The 26964-nt window shown below is 44.2% G+C and overlaps 1 protein-coding gene across 4 annotated transcripts in view; it reads left to right on the plus strand.

Annotated features, from left to right (window-relative positions):
- The window catches only part of PITPNB (phosphatidylinositol transfer protein beta), a 198726-nt gene that overhangs the window by 160482 nt on the left and 11280 nt on the right, over window positions 1-26964 (plus strand). For all 4 annotated transcript variants that reach the window (XM_029619633.1, XM_029619634.1, XM_029619631.1 and 1 more), the window contains 3 exons: window positions 1635-1712; window positions 8883-8993; window positions 24931-25053. In XM_029619633.1, the coding sequence (XP_029475493.1) occupies window positions 1635-1712; window positions 8883-8993; window positions 24931-25053 (312 nt within the window). The remainder of the gene's footprint in view (window positions 1-1634; window positions 1713-8882; window positions 8994-24930; window positions 25054-26964) is intronic.

Below are 26964 nucleotides of genomic sequence, written 5' to 3' on the forward strand. Positions count from 1 at the left end.
ATGAATTAGCATGCTTGTGCAGGCACACCAAAGGAGCAGAATTAAGTGTGTCAAAATATTTTTTAAAAAGCTTTCTTCCATTCTTTCTCGAATGCTTTTGAAACTAGAAGTCCTTGCAAGAAATATGTGGAAGTGAGCATGACAGTTCCTGTGAATGAATATTTAATATGATAGTTTGAGTTGAAGAAAGGAGAGGGAAAATAGCACTTCCTGAGGGGAAGATCATGAACTTGGAAGGGAGAGAAAAATGAAGAGGGGTGAAATGAAGACACTCCAATCTAAAGAGCAGCTATGAAAATATAGAAAAAACAGAAGTCAGAGGTGACATGGAGAACAAGCTATAAAATAAGCAAGATAAATGTTTACATTTGCCTTTTTATAGTGATTGGAAATGCACTTTCTGATCAGGGTTGAAGATCCTCCAACTTTCTAGTTGAAAGGGAAATTTTTACAGCTGATTGCCAATGGACATGCAGAATAATTTTGAACTTCATATGCTGATGGTACAATTTTCTTTTAATTATCTGTCCATGATGCAGATGGTGTGCTTTAGGATAGGGGGTTCTGCTCAAAATGGAAGCAGGGGTGGTTTGTTCATGGTGGCTGAAATTCTGGAAGTGTGAGCTAAATTTTAAAAAAGGTAGTAGCTGGGTTTCTGCTGCTGAAAACAACCAAGATGCTTTATGTAATTTTAATTATTGTTCTTTTCATAACTTATTAATAAACTGGGGTTGGATTACACTGGCTTCACATCATGTTCTATTGGAAAAGTGAATTTAGCTTCAGTTGGATAATTTTGTTTATCTTCAAAGAAACTGCAGGGTTATGAGTCAGAAGTTTTAGCATTTCTGACATTTTTTTGAACTACAGTTTCCTCCTCCTTAATACTTCCAATTCCTTCTGAACCTGAGCTGAGGATCTTGTGCCATGAGCCTTCATTTGTAACAGCCTGGAGATGTTTTTCTCATTTTATATTCTCCCCCAACATACACCAGAGCTCCACCTAGAACCCCTCCAATCATGGGCCCAGAATCTGTTCATGATACTTCCACCATGCCCTCCCCCAGCTGACCCAGGGCATAGAAGACCTGACTCAGAGGTCAAACCAGGGTCCTTCTGCATAGCAGTGCATGCCAGCCTGGGTATTTTGACATTTTGTGAAAAAGAATGAAAAAGCTGTTTAGTAGTATCTACTTGTCAGGGTGAATCTGTTCCACTGAAATTATCCTGAATACCTAGGACATGAAGTATGGGAACTGCTTTGTAGCACCTGAATATTAGTCTTGAGTCTGCAGAGTTAAAAACAATATAATAATGCTAATAGTTTGTATGAGTTGCACCATGAAGGGTATAAAGAAGTGAAGTGTAGCCGTTTGTCTGTTTACCATGAAATGAGAAGTCCAAGACAATGCCAAGTCTTTATCTTTTGGTATAGGTATGACCATTATCACATACTTGAGATGATAGATTACAAAAATAACCAAAGCACATCAGCAAACCCTTATGCATATTACCACATTCTTTTCACAGGTAGAAGACTGAAGTGCCATCAACCTTTATCACTAACAGTTGTATATTAAAGTGTGCTTGTGTTGTACTTGAATTCATATTTCCCTGTCTTGCTTCCTTTACAGGACTACAAAGCTGAGGAAGACCCAGCATTATTTCAATCAGTCAAGACCAACAGAGGACCTTTGGGGCCTAACTGGAAGGTATTGCAAATGATCCTTTCTGTTGTAGTAATAAAAATAAATAAATAAATAAATAAAGCCTTAATAAGCACAAACTGCATAAATTTCAACAGCTATGTTTGGGACTTGTGGAGGTCGGGCAGCTTAAGTGAAGAAATGAATGCTAGAATTTGTATGTGTGACTGGAGACCAATCCCTTTCTATGATTTCATATGGTAATAGTTACATTGGGGGTGGTGTAAGGGAATTAGTTGCTCTAGGCAAACCTTACCATTTTTAGATTTTAATTTAATGCATTTTATTTTGATTTATCCTTTTTATTCCTTTATAGATGTATATGTATTTTTGATGATATCAATATTCTATAGTTTTATTTTATTATATTTTTATGTGCCCTTCTTAATTTACTATATACAGTGGTTTGTAAAAGTATTTGACCCCCCTAAAAAGTTAGCAGATTTGTGTGGATTACAAGTGACACACAGATTGTTCCAGACAGTAAGAAATTTTTCAAGGTCACAATTCATTATTTCTTTGCATTTTTTTGTAAAATAAAATTTCCTAGCATGTAGCGAATGGACTCAGGACCAATGGGTATAGTGTACTCCTGATAGCAGTTGGAGACGGATCAGATTTCAATCTGACGTCAGCCCTAGTACATACCCCTGCAGGAAGTGCAGCTCTTCAGTATTTTCCGTCTCTATAGCAGTTAGGGACTCTATACATGCTCGCACAGCGTTAGAGTAATTTTACCAAAGAAAACCAAAATAAGAAGAAATCTTACCTCTACAGACGAGCCCCGCTCTCCTGCGGTGACACCCATTGGGTCCCTCCCCCAGTTGAGAATTCCCGAGGTGATTTCCACGATCCCTCGGAGGTAAGCCTCGGTCCGGCGGCCGACCCTCTGCAGGGACCTAGCCCCCGACATCGGGTGAGGCTGAGAGGCAGTGGGTGCAACTTCGAGCACGGCGGTGAAGGTATTTTACCTCTCCCCCCGTAGCCAGAGACCGCCCGGAACAAGACCGGGAAGCGCCGAGACAAGGTAAGGTAGAAATCTATTTAAAAGTCTCCAGTCTCCGAAGCTCGAGGAGTTGCACAGGTCGCCAGCCGGGACCAGTGCCACCGGGTTGATCTGCTCTAACAGGGCTAGACCCTGGTCAGATCCGAGGGTCCTCCCACGTGGAGATCCTTCGAGGTGGTCGCCATATTGTCCGCGTGGTTGCCGTCACCATTCTGATCTGTCCGCTGTTCCAATTCGTGCGCACAGAGGCGAGCCATGCGCACAAATACCTTGTGCTCACAACGTCGCGCACGCCCAAGTACTGTACGCACAAGCGAAGCGCTTACTGTGCTGGGCGCATAACTTCGATCTGTGCGCACAACAGCACGCGCACCAAACCTACATGCACAACTTCGCACCGGAGCACACAACTGTATTTTACGTGCACAAGCCATGGCACCACCGGAAAAGAAACTCAAGGCTCAGGGCCTTTGCCCAGCATGCTACATTAGAGCTGTACAGTATGAGGAGTCCGCGGCCCTGTGTATACAGTGCAAAGAGGCCCTAGGGGATCCAACTCATGGCCCTCCCCAGCCAGTACTGGGTTCCAGTCTCTCGAACAGTACGCCGGAACTAGCATTGCACAACAGGACCCCCCCCTCAAACAGGGCTCCCCAGGGACACGGCACCCCTTAGTCTAGACCCAGCATCTATCTCCTGGGTGGAATCCTTCAAAGGTCTGCATACCTTCGTCCACATGCAACCAGGGCCTCCTATAATACGGCCACAAGCTCCACCAGAGGACCTCAACATCCCGGGACCCTCTATGCCCAGGGACGTGATCCCACTGCCCAGAAGCCCCACCTTCAGGGGCACGGACAACTCGGATGAGGATTCAGAACCCCTGGAGGAAGGGGAACTCCCCCGGGGACAGAGCCCCACCGAACCATGAGACGCTTCTTTACCAAGGACGAGCTTCCAGACCTGGTCACACACAGCTTAAAAGAGCTTGCTATACTGGGCACAAGTGCCTCAGGGGAACCTAAGACAAACCCCTTACTAGAGGGACTCTGTCAGACCTCCCGTCATTTCCCACTATTACAAGCCGCCCAGCAACTAATTGACCTGGAATGGGATGCCCTGGAAACTACGTTCAAAGGGGGGGGGGGGGGGTGTGTGGGCTCTGGCAGCCATGTACCCTCTGGACCCAGCCGCCAAAGATCTCCTGGCATGTCCGAAAGTGGATGCCATGGTCTGCGCGGTCTCGAAGTGCACTACTATCTCAGTGGAGGGAGGAGCAGCACTCAAGGATGCTCAAGACAGACATCTGGAATCTATTCTCAAACAGTCCTTTGACGTCTCCGCTATGTTTTTACAGATCGCGGCCTGCTGTGCCATGGTGACACGCGTCTGCTTATCACAGACCAGGAACAACACTCCTGGGGAGGCCCTGGAACCAGCAGTATCATTCCTTGCAGACGCCGCTTCTGATCTGGTGCGCACCGCAGCTAGAGGAGGGTCATCCGCCGTGGCAGCCAGAAGACAACTGTGGCTCTGAAACTGGTCGTCAGACGCATCCTCCAAAACGAGACTCACAAGGATGCCTTTCAAGGGAATACTCCTGTTAGGAAGTGTATTAGAGAAACTAGCCAACAAATGGGGTGAGTCCCCATTGCCGCGGCTACCGGAGGACAGGAATAAGAGAAACCAGCGAACCTTCCCTGAACCTCCAGGGTCAGAGGATCACAGCGCTTCAACCCATATAGAAGCACATATCAAGCGGCCCGCCCCGCAGGCCAAAGCCAGTCCTTTCGGAACAAGCACAACAAAAGGAGAGCCAACTCGGGCCCAGGCCCCAGCCGCACCCCACAATGAAAATCAGCCGACCCGTCCAAAGGAAGAAGCCATAGGGGGGCAGACTTGCCCTATTCTACCAAAGATGGGTCGCGATAACTTCGGACAAGTGGGTCCTATTCATCATTCGAGATGAATATTACCTGGATTTCCACCACCCCCCTCTGGACAAGTTTGTGGAATCCCCCTGCCACAACCCTTCCAAGAGGATGGCAGTGGAAGCTACACTGACCAGATTGCTATCCTTAGAGGCTATAACACCGGTGCCTCCACAACAAATAAATACTGTACATTATGCCATCTATTTTATCGTCCCCAAGAAAGAAGGAACGTTCAGACCCATCCTGGACCTCCAGGCGGTCAACAATCACCTGAAGATTCCTCGCCTCCGCATGGAAACCCTACGCTCGGTAATAAGGGCGATACAACCGGGAGAGTTCCTTACATCCCTGTATCTGTCGGAAGCCTACCTGCACATTCCGATCCATCAATAGCATCAGCGTTTTCTACGCTTCTCTATCCTGGACCAGCACTACCAGTTCCAGGCACTACCATTCAGGTTAGCCACTGCACCCCGGACGTTCACCAAGATCATAGTGGTGGTGGCAGCAACTCTGAGTAAGGAAGGAATCCGAGTGCACCCTTATCTAGACGATTGGCTGATCAGGACGAAATCCCTAGAGGAAAGCCACCAGGCAACCAACAGAGTCAAAACTCTACTTGAGAGCCTCGGGTGGGTGGTCAACACAAACAAGAGCTGCCTGCAGCCTCCTAATCTCTAGAATACTTAGGTGTCCAGTTCGACACCAAACAAGACAAGATCATCCTGACACAGACAAGGAGATCAAAACTAATGGCCCAGTTACGAACCCTGTTGACCGAACTTCGCCCCACAGCATGGGACTAGCTACAAGTCCTCGGCCTCATGGCATCCACATTGGAAGAAGTGCCATGGGCACGAGCTCACATGAGATCCCTACAACGCTCACTACTATCCTGATGGAATCCACTGTCCCAGAACTACACCGTACGTCTTCAGCTCCCGGACAGAGTTCGGGCCCAACTACGATGGTGGCTACAAGAAGGCCATCTGAGCCAGGGAACGAGACTATCCTCACCAACCTGGATCCTGCTCACCATGGATGCCAGCCTAAGAGGATGGGGAGCACACTGCCAGGAGCTAACCGCCCAAGGGCAATGGAACACCACAGGGGACCAGTACTTCTAGTGGTCCCAGACTGGCCAAGAAGACCGTGGTATGCAGGCTTGCGAAGACTGCTGACAGGGAGGTCCCTTCCGCTACCTCCACACAGAGACCTGCTCCAACAGGGACCGATCCTCCACGAGGATCCAGCTTGATTCTCTCATGGTCTGGCCATTGAGAGGACTCGCCTGAGGAAGAGCGGATACTCGGGGGCAGTAATTGACACCCTACTCCGAGCATGCAAGTTCTCCACATCCCAAGGATTTGGAGAGTATTCGAAACCTGGTGCGAGGACCACGACATCATACCATGTTCAGTCAAAATTCCTGCGATTTTGGAATTCCTGCAGAACGGCTTACTGAAGGGATTGTCTCTCAACTCCATCAAGGTACAAGTGGCCGCATTTTCATGCTACGGAACCAAGAGCGGAAGCATAGCCTCTCATCCGGATGTCTCCCGCTTTCTGAAAGGAGTCAAGCAGATCCGACCACCCCTAAAGTGGCCGGTGCCTCTTTGGAACCTCAACCTGGTCCTAGATTTCCTAGCAGGAACCTCCTTCAGACCTCTCCGTGGCCTGTCTCTCCGACTTAACATTGAAGACAGCCTTCATGCTGGCAGTCTGTTCGGCCCGTCGTATATCCGAGCTACAAGCACTGTCCTTCCAGGAGCCGTTCCTCAGACTCACGCCGGGAACCATCCAGCTACGCACAGTTGTGTCGTTCCTCCCCAAAGTGGTGTCTCACTTCCATCTCAACCAAACCATCTCGCTACCATGGCCAGATGAGCATAAGAATTCGGAAGAGGCTCGAAGTCTATGCCATCTCAACGTTGGCAAAGTCTCAAAGTCCACTACCTGGAAAGGTCGGAATCCGTACAAAATACGGATCATCTATTCGTCCTTCACAGCGGGAAGAAGCAAGGGGAAGTGGCCTTGCGAGCAACCATAGCCCGCTGGATCAAAGAAGTCATCAAGGCGGCCTACGTAGAAGCAGGCAAGCCACCGCCTTTACAAGTCAAGACCCATTCAACTAGAGCCCAGGCAGTGTCCTGGGTGGAATCCAAGATGCTGTCACCCGCCAAGATCTGCAGGGCGGCGACATGGTCCTCCATCCACACCTTCTCCAGGTTTTACTGCCTGGATGTTCAGGCTCGGGAGGACACAGCATTTGCAAGGGCAGTACTAAGTGAGTCACGGGCAGCCTCCCACCCGGTTCGGGAGTAGCTTTTAATCATCCCATTGGTCCTGAGTCCATCTGCTATACGCTAGGAAATGGAGAAATTACTTACCTGATAATTTTGTTTTCCTTAGTTTAGCAGTTGGACTCAGCATCCCACCCACGGCTGCCGTTACTCATGGAATTCTCGGGTGACATCTCCGAGAGCGAGTGATTCACGGGTAAGCCATGCTTTCCTTCATCTAGGACACCCATCCTACCGGGTGTCAACGTTTCTCGGTTGAGGGCACTGGCAGTCTCCAGCTATAAACAATTCAACCAGTTCAAATTAATTAAGTTAACCAAGTTATAAAGTTAATCAAGTTATTCAAATTATTCAGTCATACATGTATCCACAATGCTTTTCGAGGAGAGTACTGAAGAGCTGCACATCCTAAAGGGGGGTATATGTACCCCCCTGACGTCAGATTAAAATCTGATCCGTCTCCAAATGCTATCAGGAGTACACTATACCCATTGGTCCTGAGTCCATCTGTCTACACTTAGGAAAACAAAATTATCAGGTAAGTAATTTCTCCATTAAAAACTTAAAAATGCTGCTTGCATAAGTATTTAACTCCTTCAGACTAGTACTTGGTAGAACCACCTTTTGCTGCAATAACAGCTTTGTCTGTTGGGGTAAGTTTCTACCAGCTTTGCATACTGGGAGTGATTTTTGTAAATTCTTCCTAGCAGATTTGCTCCAGGTTGATTTGATGACACTTATAGACTGCTTTTTTCAAATAGTGCCACAGATTCTCGATTGCATTGAGATCTGGACTTTTGACTTGGCCATTAAAGAACATTCAACGTTTTGTTGTTCAGCCCCCTCCTATTGCTTTGCCCCTGTGCTTGGTATCATTGTCCTGAAAGGTGAACTTTCTCCTAAGTTTTAGTTTTTTTAGCAGACCGAAGCAGGTTGTCATGCAGTACATCCATCCATCCTTCAGTTTTAACAAGATGCCCAGTCCCTACTAAGAAAAAGCATCCCCACAACAGGATGCTGCTGCCACCCCCATACTTTACTGTTGGGGTGGTGTTCGCTAAGGAATGGGCAGTGTTTGGTTTGCCCACACGTAGCATTTTGAATTTTGGCCAAAAAGCTCAATTATGTCTCATCTGACCACAAAACCTTATCCCACAGTTTAGCTGGGTCACTCTGATGCTTTCTGACAAACGCCAGACATGCTTTGATATGGTTTTTCTTCTGTACAGTCTCAATCCTGGCTACAAAATTATCTTAACCAATAACTTTTCCCTTCTCATCTCTGTCCCCTCCTTCCCCTGCCTTCTCTCACCTGTTGATTCATTCAGTGGACATTACATGCCTCTAAACAATTTTATAGAAAAGAAGGTGCATGTTTGTTCCTTTACATATATCTCCAAAGTACCATGGGCAGAAGCAACTCCTTTTCCTTAAGGTACTGGAAATAAGATTCGAGATTCTTTAAATGTGGCACATGATCCTCTCAAAAGACATTTATTTGTAGGGATGTCTAACTATGGTGCATGATGGACCCAAGCCAGTAGTTTTAAGGAGAACCAAATTATTTAACTTATTACTGAGCCAAATGTAGTCAGATTTATCTGATGAATAATAATTATGGGTAGCATGAGAACCAGAGCTGATTGCACATCTTATTTCTCTTTCTCTCCCGATGCACACACCATCATCAGTACTGCAGGTTAAATACTTGAAATTCAGATTGTATGGTCAAGAAAAATGTTTTTATAAGGTTCTTCAGCCTTTTTGGCTTAAAGTCGACTGAGTCATGCTTTGAGAATGATCTCCTCTTAGCATCTGTACAATAGAGCTCCACTGGGAGGATAACATTGTTTGGATCTTTGCTAGACCGGAGAATTAAAAATCCTGTTAAAAAAATAGATTTGATTTAATTGTGTACCTTTCTTTACAACAGAAAGAATTATCAACCAACCAGGACTGCCCTCGAATGTGTGCTTATAAGCTGGTGACCATCAAGTTTAGGTGGTGGGGGCTACAGAACAAAGTAGAAAATTTTATCCAGAAGGTAAGTCTGCCTCCTATGTTTATGTTCTCTATAAGCACATGGTGGAGTGGAGTCAGTCAATAAGTTCAATTTAGTATAGCATCAAAATAAGATGAATTTAAACTATTTATAAGACTCCCTCTCATATTTGAACATATTTGTGTACATTTCTTTCCCTGAGATATAGGGTCTGCATTGTGAATCTTAAGAGTTGACATTTGCTTTGGCAAGTCTGCTGAATTAAAGGATGCATATTCTCTTAAAAGCATTAAGAAAGTATGATAGCATAGTTGACTGCTCTATGTATAACATATAAAATAAAAATACTGCTAGAATAGTATTCAGGATAATACTGAATAAAATGATAGATGGGCTAGAAATGAATTTGGTGACTTAATTTTTCTTTAGAATAAAAAAATTAACCCATGAGAACTGGATAAACATGGACACTTCCTGTTTCCCAGTTTAAAATATGCTTGACAAAGACAATCCTAGAATCCTTTTAATCACATTTGATCTCTTAAAGCTTCGTTTTATTAGATATCCTGATGAACATTAAAATTACTCTAGTAAATATGTAAATATTTACCCTATGCTTTACCTGTGCAGCTCATATTAGTGTAACATAATTATAACCCTTGAGCACATAATGTCTACTAGAATTTAATATTGATGCACCAACTAATGTAGCACAAAAATCCAGGTAATGTATCAAAAATATTACTTGGCATTCTGTTGTATCTCACTGTTAACTTGAATCCTGTGTTATGAGTCAGGAAAAGAATGCCTTCCTGTTTGTTTTCCAAGACACATGTAAAATGCATTGCTGTACATGAATTATGCATCAGGAGATGTGCATGGTGACTGTCTCACTGTTGTCTAGGTCTGTGGTTTAATATCTCCTTGATATTCTGAATTCCCAATTATTGAAAGCAGGAGAGCATATCAGCTTGGCATCTATTCAGATATTCTTACCCATCTGAACTTTTATTATTCATAGAAAGAATGTAGGTGTTGTGTTCACGGGTATTCTCTGTCCTGTTTACATTCCCCATGATGGTTGACAAATACTCAGTTTTAATGTTTTGTTCAGTCATATTTTCTTGTCATATGCTATTCTCCTCCTACCCCTTCCCTACTGATCTAAATTTGGGCTATGTAGCTATATGAGCTCTTCTTTTTGGAAAAGCCTATTATACATAAACGGTGGTAATGCATCCTGCTATTCTTTGACACAGTAGCCATGTAAATGTTGATTAGTTCTTTCTACAAAGCATATATGACATAGGAAGTATTAGGAACCAGAGATATATAGTTTTGTATGAAATTTGAATATTGTTCTTAAGTAAATAGTGCACTTTCAGTTGCCCTGAATCTTTGTACTAGAAGGTGAGATTGTTGCCTTTTAAAATTTTATTTCCATTTCATCCTGCTAAACCAGTCTAGTCTAAACATGTGGGTTATGTCCCTCTACCAGCAGATGGAGGCAGCGCACACAGTTTTCCACCATGAGATCATCACAACTACATAGAGGCAGTGTAGCACTAAAAGAATCCAGTATTCTCTGACTCCAGCAGATTGTAGGCGGTGCAGCAGGATTTCTTGAGTAGCATTGATGCAGCTAGGGCCAGACGCCTGGTCCATCCAGAAGAGCGAGCCCAGTGAAAAGGGGGTTCCCAGTCCTAGAGGGACTTAGTAGAGCCAAAAGGGTGCTTTTTTCTGTTTTTGTTTTTTAAAAAGAAAATCTTTTTGTTCAGAGAATCTTCCCGTTTGCCTTTTCCCCATCCCCTAGCAGACTTTCCATGTTAATTTTTTTTTAATTAATTAATGAAATTAGTAAGAGGGGGGAACAAGGCTGCAGAGGAGGCCTTTGATTCAGGTGGTGAAGTCTAGCTGAGTGGCTGGTTACCTGTTGTCAGGCTTCTGCTCTGTCTGGTAAGTGCCTGGAGGGGAAGAAGACAGGTTGTGGCAGCCTTCCTTTGGAAATCACCAGGGGTGGGGATACTTATTGTGCTGCCATGAATAAACCAGAGCATGGCCACCGCTGTGGAGTGTGCGACTCCAAGAACTCGTTTTTGCTTCAGGGTCTCTTTGTTCAGACTGTGGGAGTATTCCAAGACCTCCAGTGGGGCAATTGTGGCTCCTTTGACGCCGGGGAAGGTCTCCCTTTCTGAGCTGCAGCTGGAGCACTTATCTGAGGAGGCCTTGGGCTCTGTGATTGTGTCGAGAGCATCAGCCACTTTGGATCTTTATACGGATGCTTCAAGCTCACAGCATCATAGAGCAGACTTGGCAATAATGTTTGTGGATACCCCAGGGCTGGATCCTATGACTAACCCTCAAGTTTGGGTTTGTTTTGGGTTTTTTTAAGGATTTGTCCCAGGAGTTTTTTCATTTTCTGCATAAGGCTTTTTGTGCTATCCAGCAGCCTGAGGGGAAGCCCAGGTTCTCTCCTGGGACCAGTAGGCTTCTCTCCGGGGAGCAGGGGCCAGCAAGTGTCCCAGGGGGATTACAGAGCTTCCCTTCCCTGACTTTGAGGAAATACAGAAGGATTCTGAGGAGCATTTTGATTCTACTACAGGTGGGTCGAGATTACTTCGGACCAGTGGGTCCTCGCCATTGTCCGGGAAGGGTATTACCTGGACTTCCTTCATCTCCCTCCAGACAAGTTTGTGGAATCTCCTTGTCCGCCCCTCAAGACGGCGGCGCTGGAAGCTACCTTGGGGAGGCTCCTGTCCATAAAAGCCATAATCCCAGTGCCTGCATGGGAGATGAATTCTGGGCATTACTCCATTTATTTTATTGTCCCCAAGAAAGGGGGCACCTTCAGACCAGTCTTGGACCTCAAGTCAGTCAACCGGCACTTAAGGGTCCCAGGATTTCGCATGGAAACTCTGCGGTCAGTCCGAAGTGCAATACAGCCAGGGGAGTATCTCACATCCCTGGATCTGTCAGAGGCTTATTTGCATATCCCAAACCATCAGGATCACCAGCGTTACTTACACTTCAAAGTCCTGGATCAGCACTTCCAGTTCCGGGCTCTACCCTTTGGGTTAGCCACCGCGCCGCGCACCTTTACTAAGGTAATAGTAGTGGTGGCGGCGTCGCTCAGGAAGGAAGGCATTCTAGTCCATCCCTACCTAGACGATTGGCTGATCAGGGCAAAGTCACCGGAGGAGAGCCACCGGGCGACCAACAGAGTTATATCTCTCCTGGAAAGCCTAGGATGGGTAGTCAACATAAACAAGAGTTCCCTACAGCCTTCGCAGTCACTGGAATACCTAGGAGTCCGATTCGACACCCAGGAAGAAAAGATCAGCCTGACCTCCAAGAGGAAATCAAAACTCCGGAATCGTTTGCAGAATCTGCTGAGCACCACCCGGCCCACAGCTTGGGATTACCTACAGGTCCTCGGCCTAATGGCCTCCACTCTGGAAGTGATACCATAGGCACGGGCTCATATGAGGCCGTTACACACGCCCTCCTATCTCGGTGGAGCCCACGATTACAGAACTTCACCGTGCATCTACCTCTACCGGTCAGAGTATGGAATCAGTTACGGTGGTGGCTGCAGCCCGGCCACACGAGCCGGGGATCAAGGATGTCCTCCCCAACTTGGACCCTGCTCACTGCAGCCTGAGCGGTTGGGGAGCACACTGCGAAGAGCTAACCGCCCAAGGGCGGTGGAACAGAGAAGAGTCGGGGTGGAACAGCAACCGACTAGAGGCACGGGCAGTCAGGTTAGCCTGCCTGCAATTTGCCCACAGACTTCGAAACAGAGCAGTCAGAGTGATGTCGGACAATGCCACCACGGTGGCATACATCAACCGACAAGGCGGGACCAGAAGCCGACAGGTATCCTTAGAAATAGCCCCCCTGATGGCTTGGGCGGAAACAAATCTCCAGGACATCTCCGCCGTCCACATCGCCTTGAAGGACAACACCACAGCAGACTTCCTCAGCAGAGAAAGCCTAAACCCGGGGGACTGGCAGCTGTCATCCACGGCCTTCCAGATGATTGTGAATCAGTGGGGGACTCCGGGCATGGACCTACTAGCAGACAGGTCCAACGCTCAAATACCCAGATACTTCAGTCGCAGGCGGGACCCTCTATCCCACGGGATTGACGCCCTGGTGCAGCCATGGCCTCCGGGGATCCTGCTATATGCCTTTCCCCCATGGCCCCTGCTGGGTGCCATTATACACAAGATTCAGCGGCACAGAGGCCTAGTTCTTCTGGTGGCCCCGGACTGGCCAAGAAGATCCTGGTACGCAGACATGAGAAGACTACTGGCAGGGGATCCTCTACCCCTGCTCTCTCACAGGGACCTGCTGCGACAAGGTCCCATCCTCCACGAGAATCCAGCTCAATTCTCTCTTACGGTCTGGCCATTGAGAGGGCTAGACTGAAGAAAAGGGGATACTTGGGGCCGGTAATAGATACACTCCTCTGTGCACGCAAGTTCTCCACATCACTAACTTATATAAGGATCTGGAGAGTATTTGAAGCATGGTGCGAAACTCGCAGCACCAATCCACATGCCGCTAAAATCCCCATCATTCTGGATTTCCTGCAAGATGGACTTCAGAAGGGTCTGTCCCTCAGTTCAATCAAGGTTCAGGTGGCAGCGCTATCCTGCTACGGCCGCAGGAGTGACTGCAACAGCATTGCCACACACCCAGACGTTTCACGTTTCCTGAAAGGAGTCAAACACATTCACCCACCACTGAAGTGGCCGGTGCCCCTGTGAAACCTCCACCTAGTCTTGGAATTCCTAGCGGGACCTGCCTTCAGACCTCTCCGAGGCCTGTCCCTCCGTTTGTTAACCTTGAAAATGGTGTTCTTGCTGGCCGTATGCTCAGCACGCCGCATCTCGGAGCTACAAGCGCTGTCCTGCCGCGATCCGTTTCTCAGGTTCACCCCAGGGGCTATCCATCTTCGCACGGTTCCTTCCTTCTTACCCAAAGTAGTCTCACACTTCCACCTCAACCAAACCATATCCTTGCCAACCACGGAAGGTTTGAAAAAGTCGGAAGAAGGTCGAATACTGCGCCATCTTGACATCGGCAGGCTGCTATCCAGATACCTGGAAATGTCGGAAGCAGTACGAAAGATGGACCACCTGTTCGTCCTTCACAGTGGGAAGAAGGAAGGAGAAGCGGCCTCACGGCCGACTATTGCTCACTGGATCAAGCAAGTTATCAAGGCGGCCTACGTAGAAGCGGGAACACCACCACCTCTATGGGTCAAGGCTCATTCTATCAGAGCCCAAGCGGCCTCCTGGGCAGAAACTAGGATGCTGTCGCCTGCAGAGATATGTAAAGCGGCAACGTGGTCCTCCCTCCATACCTTCTCCAGATTCTACCGTCTGGACGTCCAGGCCAGGAAGGATACAGCATTTGCAAGGGCAATCCTAAACTGTCCTCGGGCAGCCTCCCACCCAGTCCAGGAGTAGCTTTTGTACATCCCATTTGTAATGAGTCCATCTGCTACATGCTAGGAAATGGAGAGATTACTTACCTGATAATCTCGTTTTCCTTAGTGTAGGCAGATGGACTCAGCATCCCGCCCGGCTGCCGAGATACATGGGGTTTCACCGTTCCAAGGTAAGCCATGTTTTCTTAAATAGGGCATCCACCCTGCCGGGTGTCGACGCCTTCCGGTTGAGAACACTGGCGGTCTCCAGCTACTATCAATCGGTCAGGTTAATCATGTTTGGTTAATCAATTGGTCAGTCACACATATATCCATGAAGCTTTTGCAAGGAAGATTACTGAGCTGCTGCACTTCCTGCAGGGGTATATATACCACGTGCTGACGTCAGATCCGACTCCAACTGCTAGCACGAGCACACTATACCCATTTGTAATGAGTCCATCTTCCTACACGAAGGAAAACGAGATTATCAGGTAAGTAATCTCTCCATTTTGTGGCTTCATGGTTTGGGTGTTTTTGTGCTGGATCCATCAACTCCTGGAAGGCATTAAAGCAGCCAGAATGGAATTAGCTGTAGTTTTTCTGGCTGATGTTTTGTATGGTCCTCTCCACATTTTTTCATGATCAGTGACTTTGGCTGTAGTGGCCAGAAGTCTTCTCTGGCTTTGCAGGTCCCTGGTCTTAAGTTTTGCTTGAGGAAACTTCCATTTAAGGGAAAGCTGTTCGGACAGGATCCGAAGCAACTCGTCAAGAATCCGGGGGATTCAAAGCCGTAGAGACCCTTTCAGGGCAAAGCTTGATCTTTTTATAGATCTAACCTAATGGTCAGAGTCATTTTCAGACTCTAGATGCTACAGAAAGGTAAACAATCAAATTCTTACTCCTTTCAGGACTCCCATGGTTTCAGAAGAAAAAGTCCTTTCAAGGCTTCTGAAAGCCGCAACCTGACTAAGCTTCTTCCACTAGAGATGGTCTAGCCCTCTAATGAAGTGCAGCAGATTCACACTCTGGTTCTTCTGGTAGGAGGTCACTTATAGCAGTTTTACCAGGAGTGGGCCCAAATAATCTCAGATCAATGGATCTTGGAGGTAATCTGCTTCAGTTACACCATAGAACTTGTCACGCCATTGCCCAGCTCTTTGATATCATCCTGTTCTTCCATTGCCAAAGTGTGATCTGAGATACTCTTAAGGCTTCAACAGTTGCAAGCTCTTATTCCAGGCCCTCATGCAGAAAAGGGTAAATAGCAATCTCCAGGTCTCTCATTTCAGGATGGAGACTGTGTGCTCATGGCGGTAATTGTCCTCTCTGGAGCCATTGGAAATCAGAAGTATCTCTGATTTTGCATTTTACCGGAGCATTTTCAGTTCAGAGTGCTCCTCTATGGTTTGGCAATTGTGCCATGAACATTTACTATGGTCATAGTAGTGGTGGCAGCATTCTTGAGGTGAGAGGGTGTCATGGTTTATCTTCATTTGGTTGATTGATCAGAGCCAAAGAAGGCATTCAGGCAACCCACAGAATAATCAAAATTTTAGAAACTTGGGCTGGGTGATCAATTTTGCCAAGAGCAAACTTCCTGCTCAGTCTCTAGTTTACCTGGGGGCATAGTTCAGTACAGAGTTTAGGTCAGGAACACCATACTTTGGGCAGAATGGACAAGTTAATTGGACAGGTGCTGAGGTTTATTGCTCAGGAAGCCCCAAGAGCTTGGGATTATCTTTAGCGACTTGGTTCCATGACAGCTGCTCTGGATCTAGTTCCATGGGCCAGGGCTCACATGATACCTTTCCTGTCTCATAGGTTACCTCTTTTCCAAGACTGAGGTTTGTCTTCCTGTGCCTGGGTCAGTGAAGGACTGGCCTTGAAGATCTTTTGGAATTTCTTGGGAAGAGGAGTCTATCTACTCCCTCTATTTCCTCCTGGATACTAGTCACGATAGATGTGAGTCTATCGAGTTGGTGAGCACACTGTCTGTATCCGGTAGTCCAGGGACTCTGGTCTCTGGAGAAAGTGGCTTGATCTGTTAACAGGCTGGAGACCAGAGCAGTCCAACTAGCCCTGTGCCATTTACCCCCAGTGCCCCAGGGGAAAGCAGTACATAAGAACATAAGAAATTGCCATGCTGGGTCAGACCAAGGGTCCATCAAGCCCAGAATTCTGTTTCCAACAGAGGCAAACCAGGTCACAAGAACCTGGCAATTACCCAAACACTAAGAAGATCCCATGCTACTGATGCAATTAATAGCAATGGCTATTCCCTAAGTAAACTTGATTAATAGCCGTTAATGGACTTCTCCACCAAGATCTTATCTAAACCTTTTTTGAACCCAGCTACACTAACTACACTAATCACATCCTCTGGCAGCAAATTCCAGAGCTTTATTGTGCGTTGAGTGAAATAATTTTCTCCAATTAGTCTTAAATGTGCTACTTGCTAACTTCATGGAATGCCCCCTAGTCCTTCTATTATTCGAAAGTGAAAATAACTGATTCACATCTACTCGTTCAAGGCCTCTCATGATCTTAAAGACCTCTATTATATCTCCCCTCAGCCATCTCTTCTCCAAGCTGAACAGCCCTAACCTCTTCAGCCTTTCCTCATAGAGGAGCTGTTCCATCCCCTTTATCATTTTGGTTGCCCTTCTCTGTACCTTCTCCATCGCAACTATATCTTTTTTGAGATGTGGCGACCAGAATTGTACACAGTATTCAAGGTGCGGTCTCACCATGGAGCGATATAGAGGCATTATGACATTTTCTGTTTTAGTAACCATTCCCTTCCTAATAATTCCTAACATTCTGTTTGCTTTTTTGACTGCTGCAGCACACTGATCTAATTATTTTAAAGTATTATCCACTATGATACCCAGATGCTCTGGTGGTGGTGGAATATGTGAACAGACAGGGTGGCACCAGAAATCTAGGAGTCTTGGAGAAGATGAATCTGCTCTTTCCTTGGGCTTAAAAGAATTTACAGAGCTTGCGGAACAGAAGAATGTACGAGCCAATTATCTGAACAGGAGCCTGCTGGACCCAAGTGAATGGGAACTGGATCAAAAAGCCTTTCCACCAATAGTACTCAGGTGGGGTTTGCCCCACATGGATTTAATGGCCACTCATAGAAATGCGAAAGTTCAAAGATTCTTTAGCCATCACAGGGATTTCAGCACCATAGGCATAGATGCACTAGTATAGCCTTGGCTGGAAAGGGAGCTTCTTTGTCTTCCCTCATTGGCCACTGATCAGGAGACTTCTATGCAGAATCGAAATAGAGAACAGTTGAGTTATTCTGAAAGCTCCTAAAGAGGCTTCAGATTCCCCGGGGGCTTCTAGTACAGGCTCCGATTGTTACGGAGGATCCGTCTCTGTTTTATCTTGTAGCCTGGCTCTTGAATGGCCACGCTTACGGAAAAGAGGTTATTCCATTAAAGGCTTATATTTGAATTTGGCGCATCTTTGAAGCATTTTGTAAGGAGTGGTCGATTGTTCCCCCCCCACACTCAGCATTCTGATGCCTTTTGCATTTTAGCCTTTCTCTAGAGAGGCCTAGATTAGGGCTTGGCTTTAAATTCTCTGAAAGTTCGTCATGTCTATTTCCTGTTACAGGGGTTGGATCAGTGGCATTTCGGTAGCAGCTTATCTGGATCTGTCCTAGTTTCTTTATAGAATGAAGAGATTGCAACTTTTTAGGTTTTTGGTAACTCAGTGGGAAATCAGTCTGGTTCTTAAGGTGTTAGTTTTTTTCAATGCTATGTATGTCATGGATTATGTCTCTATCCAGCTTTTCCTCCTGTGCTGGAGGTTTGTAGATGGAATTGCATCCCTCTTTCCAAGATGACTCACAACCCTGCATCCTTTCCCCTTTCCTTTTTCCTGCATTTCAGTTATAAAATGATTTAATACAGTAAATGTGACTCCTCCCTTTTTTTTCTGCCTTTTCTATCTTCTAATGAAGAAATTGTGGCCTGGTATGGCTATCTTTGTCATGGGGATTCATTGAGCATGTCTCCATGATAGTAACAATATCTAAATCCGCCTCAACCATTAGGGCTAGCAAGTATGAACTGCAAATTTTATTGAGCTTCTCAGTCAGGTTTCACTTAAGGCTCTTACCTTGCAATCAGCTTTTCTGGTAGCAGTCTGTTCAGCCCACCACAATTTGGAAATGCAAGCTTTGTCTTACAGGGACCCTTTTCTGATTATAGTGCCAATTCTGTGTCCTTTTGGCCTATACCTTCCTTTTTGCTAAAGGTGACATCTGTATTTCATATTAATCAGTCTGTTTCTCTGCTGGCTTTTTCCAAAGAAGAGTGTCAGGGCACTTAAAAGATCTTTGAGATTCCTGGATATTCGTCTGGTGCTCATCAAGCATATGAAGATCACAATTCCTTTCGTAAATCAGACAGGCTGTTTGTGGTGTTTGGCAGACTGTGTGAGGCCGAGGCAGCTTCTAAAGCTACTCTAGCAAGATGGATTAATGATGCAATTTCTTCAGCAAATTTGCTCTAGAGCTGGCAACTTCTTGACATCATTCGTGCTCATTCTACTAAAGCTCTGTCATCTTGGACAGAAGTTGTTGTTGCACTGGTAGACATTTACAAGGCAGCTGAATGGTCATTCTTGCATTTGTTTGCGAACCATTACAAATTGGATATGCTTGCCAATGAGGATTCAGCATATGGGGCTGGGGTTATCAAGGTGGCCCTTACTTCTTTCTTCCCTAGTTAATGGGGCTTTGGTATTTCCCACCCGTATGAATGTGACTGGACAGATATAGCAGGATGAAATGAAAGGGAGAAATTTTAACCTGTTAATTTTCTTTCTATGAATCCTGCTGCATCAGTCCAGAACCCTCCTGGGAAAAGTTGGGCCTTTTTCTGCAGAATTTTGGCATGTTTGTGTGTGTATTTCAGTAGGGCACGTATGTTTTCAATCTTTTACTGTTTCTTTCCTTCCTGTCCTTCTGCCTATTGTCTTTTCTTCCATATTTTTGGAACTGCATTAGCATATAAGAGGATTTTGTCTCCAAACATTTGAAGTTTCTTATTCTTGATCTGTATGATTTAGTTTTTCAGTGCCCTGTGAAGGGGAATACTGTAGCAATGATGTCACGGAGGAAAACTATGGTCTCACCTGTATAGGCTCAACTGGAATGGTGTAGCAAGATTCATGGAAAGAACATTGATAGATACAAATTTCTCCTTAAAGAGTATATTTGATTCCTGTCTTGCCATGACATAAATTACCTCACTTGGAATACTGAACAGTTCTGGAGACCATACTTTCAAAAGGATATAAACAGGATGGAGTCAGTCCAGAAGGTGGCTACTAAAATGCTTGGTGGTCTTCTAAAGCATTTGGGGATAGACTTGAAGATCTAAACGTGTACCCTAGAGGAAAGGTGAGATGGGGAGATATGATAGTGACATTCAAATACCTCAAAAGTTTTCATGCACAGGAGGTGAGCCTATTTCAATGGAAAGGAGGCTCTAGAATGAGGGGTTCATGAGATGAGGGTGAAAGGGAGTAGATTCAGGAGTATCTTAGGAAATATTTCTTTACAGAGAGGATGGTGGATGCATGGAACAGCCTCCCAGTGGAGGTAGTGGAGGCAAAAACAGTATCTGAATTCAAGAAAGCCTGGGATAAATACAGGGGATCTCTAAGGAAGTGATGCTAAACTAATTGGACGGATGGGCCATATGGTCTTTCTGCCATGTTTCTATGGTTCTATGTAAATGGATAATTACACACATTTAGTTTTAGAACTGGTGTGTTCTATTAAGTCATGTAATTTTGACTTATTTAGCTTCTGACTCTGGCAGCTCCTTTTTACTAATATTTTTGCTGATGTTAAATCTGCCATAAGGGTTTGAATACCATCAAACAAAATGTTTGACATATCTGTATAATTTGCTAAGCAATATATATATTATAAATTGGGTTTCTGATTTTAAGTTAACACTTATAAAACACCCCTGATGCCATTAGATAAACACTGGGAAAAATTCCACTTCCCCTAGTACTCACCCCTTCCCTTACCTGCCTTGGACCTCCACTCTGTTTTTGTGCCTTTTCCGCATTGATGATTCCTTGGCTGCACACGTGTGTATTTAATTCAGGCAGAAAAGTACTCAACAATATTACCTGTACTGTGAAAATGCCAATCAACACAGAATTTTTTTGTATTTTCAAAGAACCCCAAGTCGAGTGGGGAATCTATGGATGCAGTGTTCACAGCCCCTGGGGGAGGGTGTCGTGGTCATTGCATAAGGGTGGCACTTGGTGACTAGATTCAGGACCTGTGATTGCAGGTTCCAGAAAGAGTTCTGGTGCATGGCCCATAGCCCAGGACCATCACTGCACTGAAGAGACTAGGTGTGTTGCGGGGTGGGAGATATAAAAATAGGCTATTTGCTAATGAAGGGCCTTGGTTCCAGTTCAGCTGGAAGTAGAAAGGAGCAGGCGGAAACTGCCCAGTCAGAAAAAGCTGCATTGTCTTCTGGAGGTCATAGCAATTTTTACTGGTAACGGTGAAAGAAAAAATGAAAACATATGTGAACTAGTACAGTGGACATTTTTATTTTCTCTGTGCTGTTTAACTGAAATTTGATATTTACCCAACCTGGCATTCTTTCATATGTATTCATCTAGCATATGTATTCATATTCGTATGTATTCGACTAGCAGAGATTGGAATCAAAAACACCGCTTTCAACTGGTTTAAATCCTTCCTTCAAGACAGGTTCTATAAAGTTAAGATCAACAACAATGAATCCCAGCCGATTAGTACAAGTCTAGGCGTCCCTCAAGGATCCTCATTATCTCCGACCTTATTCAATATTTACTTACTCCCTCTCTGTAATCTACTTTCTAAGCTAAATCTAACCCACTACCTATATGTGGACGATGTCCAAATCCTCATTCCAATTACCAAATCTCTCCAAGAAACCCTTCATTTTTGGAATTCATGCTTCCTCTCCATTTCCAATCTCCTTGCTGATCTCTGCCTAATTCTCAATGCCAACAAAACCGAATTCCTCCTAATCACCCAAGATGGCAACTACCAGCTCTCCAACACTCATCCTCTGGCACCACCTCCTCTATCTCCCCGGGTCAGAAATCTAGGAGTCTTCATGGATAACCAACTGAATTTCAAAAGCTTCATCAGTAACACCGTGAAAGAATGCTTTTTCAAACTCCAAGTCTTAAAAAGACTCAGACCCTTACTTCACCCCCAAGATTTCAGATCAGTTTTGCAAGCAGTCATATTCTCAAAAATTGATTACTGCAATTCTCTTTTACTTGAGTTCCCAGCTATCTCCCTAAAACCTCTACAAATGCTCCAAAATGCCACTGCTAGGATTCTAACTAAAGCAAAAAAAAGGGACCACATTACGCCAATTTTAAAGAATCTCCATTGGCTCCCTATAAAATATAGAATCATCTACAAAACTCTCTCTACCATCCATAAATCTATCTACAAAACCTCTCACCTCGATCTCAGGATACCTTTGCAACTACATTCATCCTCCCGTCCATTGAGATCTGCACAAAAAGGCTCCCTAAAAACCCCTCCATTCAAAATTTCTTCAAACAAAAGAGCCTTCTCCACAGCAGGTCCTAACCAATGGAACTCTCTCCCTGCAGACATTAGGCTCGAACAATGCCCCATCACTTTCAAAAAAAAGACTCAAAACTTGGCTTTTCACACAAGCCTACGCCGGAACTGGTCTTTTTTTAACACTCTCCCTTCCTGGTCAATTTCATTCTATCCCACACTGCTTAATAATCCTTGAATTACTTTCAATTTCCCTCCTCCCAATATTTCAACCACTTGCTAAATGTTTGATCCTAATCTCCAATTTATAAGATTTCTGCTATTTAAAATTGTACATATGTTATAAGGTGCTATTTAATTCAATTTTTTCCAAATTCCTCATTTTCCTTGTTCTCTGTAAGACACTTGTGTTAAGTCATTTTTAAGTTTTATGTAAACCGAGGTGATTAGTAACATTGTTACCAGAGCCTCAGTATATAAAAAATGTTAAATAAATAAAATAAATCTAGATTATAAGGAGCAGAGTCCATAAAACAAGAATATATTTGCGAAGAAGATAAAATTTTAAAAAAGGAGGGGTAAGGGGACAAGACAGGTTTAGAAATGTAAAAGCTAAGCAGTTGAAATGTACTAGGAATTTACATTCTGGAGCAGGACAACTCCAACCTTATTTATATCTCTTTGCACCTTTCCTTCTCCTTAACAGTACTGGTATGTCATCTTAATCTAGTGACTGGTGTTTGTACTGTTTTTGAGGCAACAGAGGAGAATATCCCTGACATAATTCAGTCATAGTAAAGCCTTTGTTTCCAGGGCTAAATGCGCAGTATTCACAAGGTCAGCCTGAAGTACCTCATAGGGGTTAAGAAGGGCATCTCAGTTTATGTTCTGAATAAAACTTCTCAGCTTTGCAGCTCTTTTTTCCATTCCTCTTAAGCCCAAAAAGGTTCTTTAGCCCTGACCTTATTGTATATTAGGGTATCTTATACAACAGCACAGTTCTGCTGGAGGACTGATGCATAACACCCAAGTTATGTATTTACTTATTTAGAACTTTTATATACCGACATTCAAATGAATATCACATTGGTTTACATACAACTGGTGGTAAAAAACTTAACAGAGAGAAAGGAAAATAATAGTTACATCTAACAGGGATATCGAGAGGAACGGGAGAGAGGGAGAAAAAGGTCAGGGAGACCTAGAGAGAGAAAGTAGAATATAGAGGGAGGATACAGTAATTATATAACAAATTAGTTAACAGTAACTATATTACAATTATGTTACAAGGCTATATGGTCCGGAGTATGGGAGGATTAAGTAAATGCTTGTTTGAACAGCCAGGTTTTCAACTTTTTTTTGAAGGTTATTGTACAATGTTCTGGGCGTAGGTCAGATGGCATCGAGTTCCATAAAGTTGGACCAGCTATGGACAGGGCTCGTTCTTGGGTAGAGGTGAGCTGGGTAAGTTTGTGAGAAGGAGTTGACAGGCAGTTGTGGTTGGTCTGCTAGAGGTATGGTACTGGAGAGAATCATTGAGCCAGTGAATCTCTTTATTGTGTAGGGTTTTCTGGATAATTGTTAGGCTTTTATGAAGGATTCTAGCTGGGATTGGTAGCCAGTGGAGATCTCTGAGGATTGGTGTGATGTGGTCCGATCTGCGTGAGTTGGTGAGGATTCTAGCTACTGCATTTTGCAGCATTTGAAGCGGTTTGGTTGTGATTGAGGGCAGACCCAAGAGTAGGGCATTGCAGTAGTCGATCTTTGTGAATAGGGTGGCTTGGAGAACTGTCCGGATGTCGCTGTGGTATAGTAGAGTAGGGGGTCTTAATTTCTTCAGTATATGTAGTTTATAGAAGCAGTCCTTTGCTGTGTGTGTGATGTGTTTTTGGAGGTTGAGGTGGTTATCCAGGGTGACCCCTAGATCTCTGACATGTTGTGAGAAGGAGTGGGAGGGATGAGGGGAAGGGGGGATATGGCGGGCTGGGGAGATAGAGTAGTTCCTGTTTTTGAGGTGTTGAGGGCAAGGTTGAGGTTGGTGAGAAGACTGTTAATTGTTTTCAGCATTGAAGGGAACGTGTTATCTCCAGATGGATTTCCAATGTTTTATCAGTCTTTCAGGGAGTCCTGCATTTTAATTTTTTTTTTTTTTTTTTGCATTAATAGGTGAGGGCTGGAATACAATAGTTTGCTCCACTCTATTGTTTCAAGAGTGACTCATGCTAATTTCCTTGCATTTCAAAATATAGGGAAACCTCAGAAGCTTTGTAGCAACTTTTTATAATAGATTAATCAGTATTTTTTTTTCTTAGAATTCACCATAGATAGAAATACTGACTACAAGAGTGCTTTTTGTTTACTTAAAATGAAGCATTTTCTGCTGCTTTGTAAAATAGATTCTGAGAAAAATCCACAAAGTCCTTCATGTTCCTTTCTGACAGGGGAAGTCTGCTGACCAAAATGATTTTAGATTCACATTTGTCCCTGTGTAATTGTATCAGTGTAAGAAATTGGGAGATTAAAGATCTAAAATAGTAGCTCCCAAATATTTTCATTCAGGATCAACTAATGAGCTACAACAAAATTGCAGAATTCAGCATGATGTAGCATTACTTCAGAATCCAAAGCATAATGTGTAGCTTTTCCCAGTTTTTGTGCTATATGGATAATGTGTTGTCCTTAAATTACTTTTCAAACTGTTTTGTAATCCTTCTCTGTAGCTTTTGAATTTTTCTAGTGACAGATCCATAATACTCTTCTGTTTCTCAGGATTCACTTGAGAAACTCAAATTTCACTATTGATCAAAATACTTAATCTGCAAAAACTGCTCACAATCTAGCAACCCATTCTGATATGAAGCAATTGTTGAGAGTTTAAGCACATACAATTTGTCTTTTTTGTTTGTTTTTTAGTTAAACCTTTCTTTAAAAAAAAACTTTTTTTTTTCTTTCTAAAGCAAGAAAAACGAATATTCACAAACTTTCATCGCCAGCTCTTCTGCTGGATTGACAAATGGGTTGATTTAACAATGGAGGACATCAGAAGAATGGAGGATGAAACACAAAAAGAACTAGATGCAGTAAGCATTGACTACCTGAATGATATAATTTGATGCTCTGTCTTACAGAAATACTTGAGCTCATTTTTGAGAAATTAATGGGCTATTTACATGAACCAGGAGGAAAATTAGTTTAAAACAAATTTACATAATCTTGCCCTATTTATTTTATTAATCGCAGTTTTTCATCTATTTCCTCCAGTTATCCTAATCTTTTTTTTTAAGTTGTGCAGAATACTTTCTAAGGGATCCCTACCTCAACATATATCGTTCTGGAGTTTTGAATGTTGAGCTTTGAAGAACCTTTTTATGATTGAATTTGTAGCACATCCTGACAACACTGCAGCAAACACTTGGCCTTTTTCCTAGGTTTAAAATGGCTACAATGCTGATTTGTTGGTTCCTAATAATAATTTGAAATAGTGTTTCTTCATTAGTGGGATAAAGCAGAGCAGGTATGCCTGTTAACTGTCTTATCCCTTCAAGCATTGAGTATATTTTCAGTAGCATTCTATGACTTACTTCCAGTGAGCGTTATGTGTTCTTCGTTATTATGACTGAGGAACGTGCTTTGCTAAATTTTCTAACAAGATAGTAAAATTAATAAATCTAAATTTGCCTGTCTTTTATAGTCTCTTTGCCTCCAATCCAATAGAAAGAATAAACTTATAGAATTGTCACTGGTAAAGCAAGTACAAAAAAGCTAGCACATTGGAATGTGAATTTAAAAACTGTAGGTGAGTAGCTTTGTATTTAAAACCCTGAATGTGTTTTGCCATTCCCTAAGCAATCAAATTTTACACTACAGTGTGTTTTTGAAAAATGTTTTAATTGAACACTTTGGATAAAAGAATAATATGCAAAGAGACTAAAGGACCAGGTCTCTGTAGCCATCCAAAGTATATGATGAAATACCGTATTTTTTGCTCCATAAGACGCACCTAGGATTCAGAGGGGGAAAAAAAAAAAAAAAAATTTGTGCTAAACCGGCTCTGCGTCTGGGCGTCTTATGGAGCAAATTAGGGGAGTGCATAGCTTTTTTTTTTTTCTCCCCATTTTGTTTTCGGGTCTGGGGAGGGCCATTTCGGTCCACTCCCCAGATCAGAAAACTTTTCTTTCTCTGGGAACCCCTCCCCCCCCCCCCCAAAAAAAAAAACCCCATCCCAACCCTTTAAATTAATTAACAACCCTCACCCTCCTGACCCACCTCCAAGACCTACCGACTTAATTTACTACAACCCCCCACCCTCCTGACCCCCCCCAAGACCTGCCGACTTAATTTACTACAACCCCCCACCCTCCTGACCCCCCCAAGACCTGCCAAACGTCCCTGGTGGTCCAGCGGGGGTCTGGGAGTGATCTCCTCGGCTTCGGCCGTCGGCTGCCAGTAAACAAAATGGCGCCGACGGCCCTTTGCCCTCTCCATGTCACTGAGACCGACCAATAGCAGCGGTCGGTCCCAGTGACATAGTGAGGGCAAAGGGCCGTCGGCGCCATTTTGATTACTGGCAGCCGACGGCCCTTTGCCCAGGAGATCGCTCCTGGACCCCCGCTGGACCACCAGGGACGTTTGGCAGGTCTTGGGGGAGTCAGGAGGGTGGGGGGGGGGGTTGTTAGATTTTTAGTTTTTTTTTTTTATATTCGCTCCATAAGACGCACATACATTTTCCCCACACTTTTGGGGGGAAAAAAGTGCGTCTTATGGAGCGAAAAATACGGTAGTTTCATTATTGTAAAAAGGATGATGGAAGAGAAGACTTCAAATATACCTGAGTAGTTATGAGATCATTTGAATGTGAATATAAGGTTCAGGCTGCATTATGCTGCTTGATATGTGCTTAAGAGTATTCATCACAGGATAGGACTAATACAGCAACTTCTTTTTCAAACTCTTTCTGTTTCTTAAAAAAAAAAAAAAGCTGAGAAATTCCA

The sequence above is a fragment of the Rhinatrema bivittatum genome, chromosome 11 (assembly GCF_901001135.1).
Source record: "Rhinatrema bivittatum chromosome 11, aRhiBiv1.1, whole genome shotgun sequence".
NCBI lineage: Eukaryota > Metazoa > Chordata > Amphibia > Gymnophiona > Rhinatrematidae > Rhinatrema > Rhinatrema bivittatum.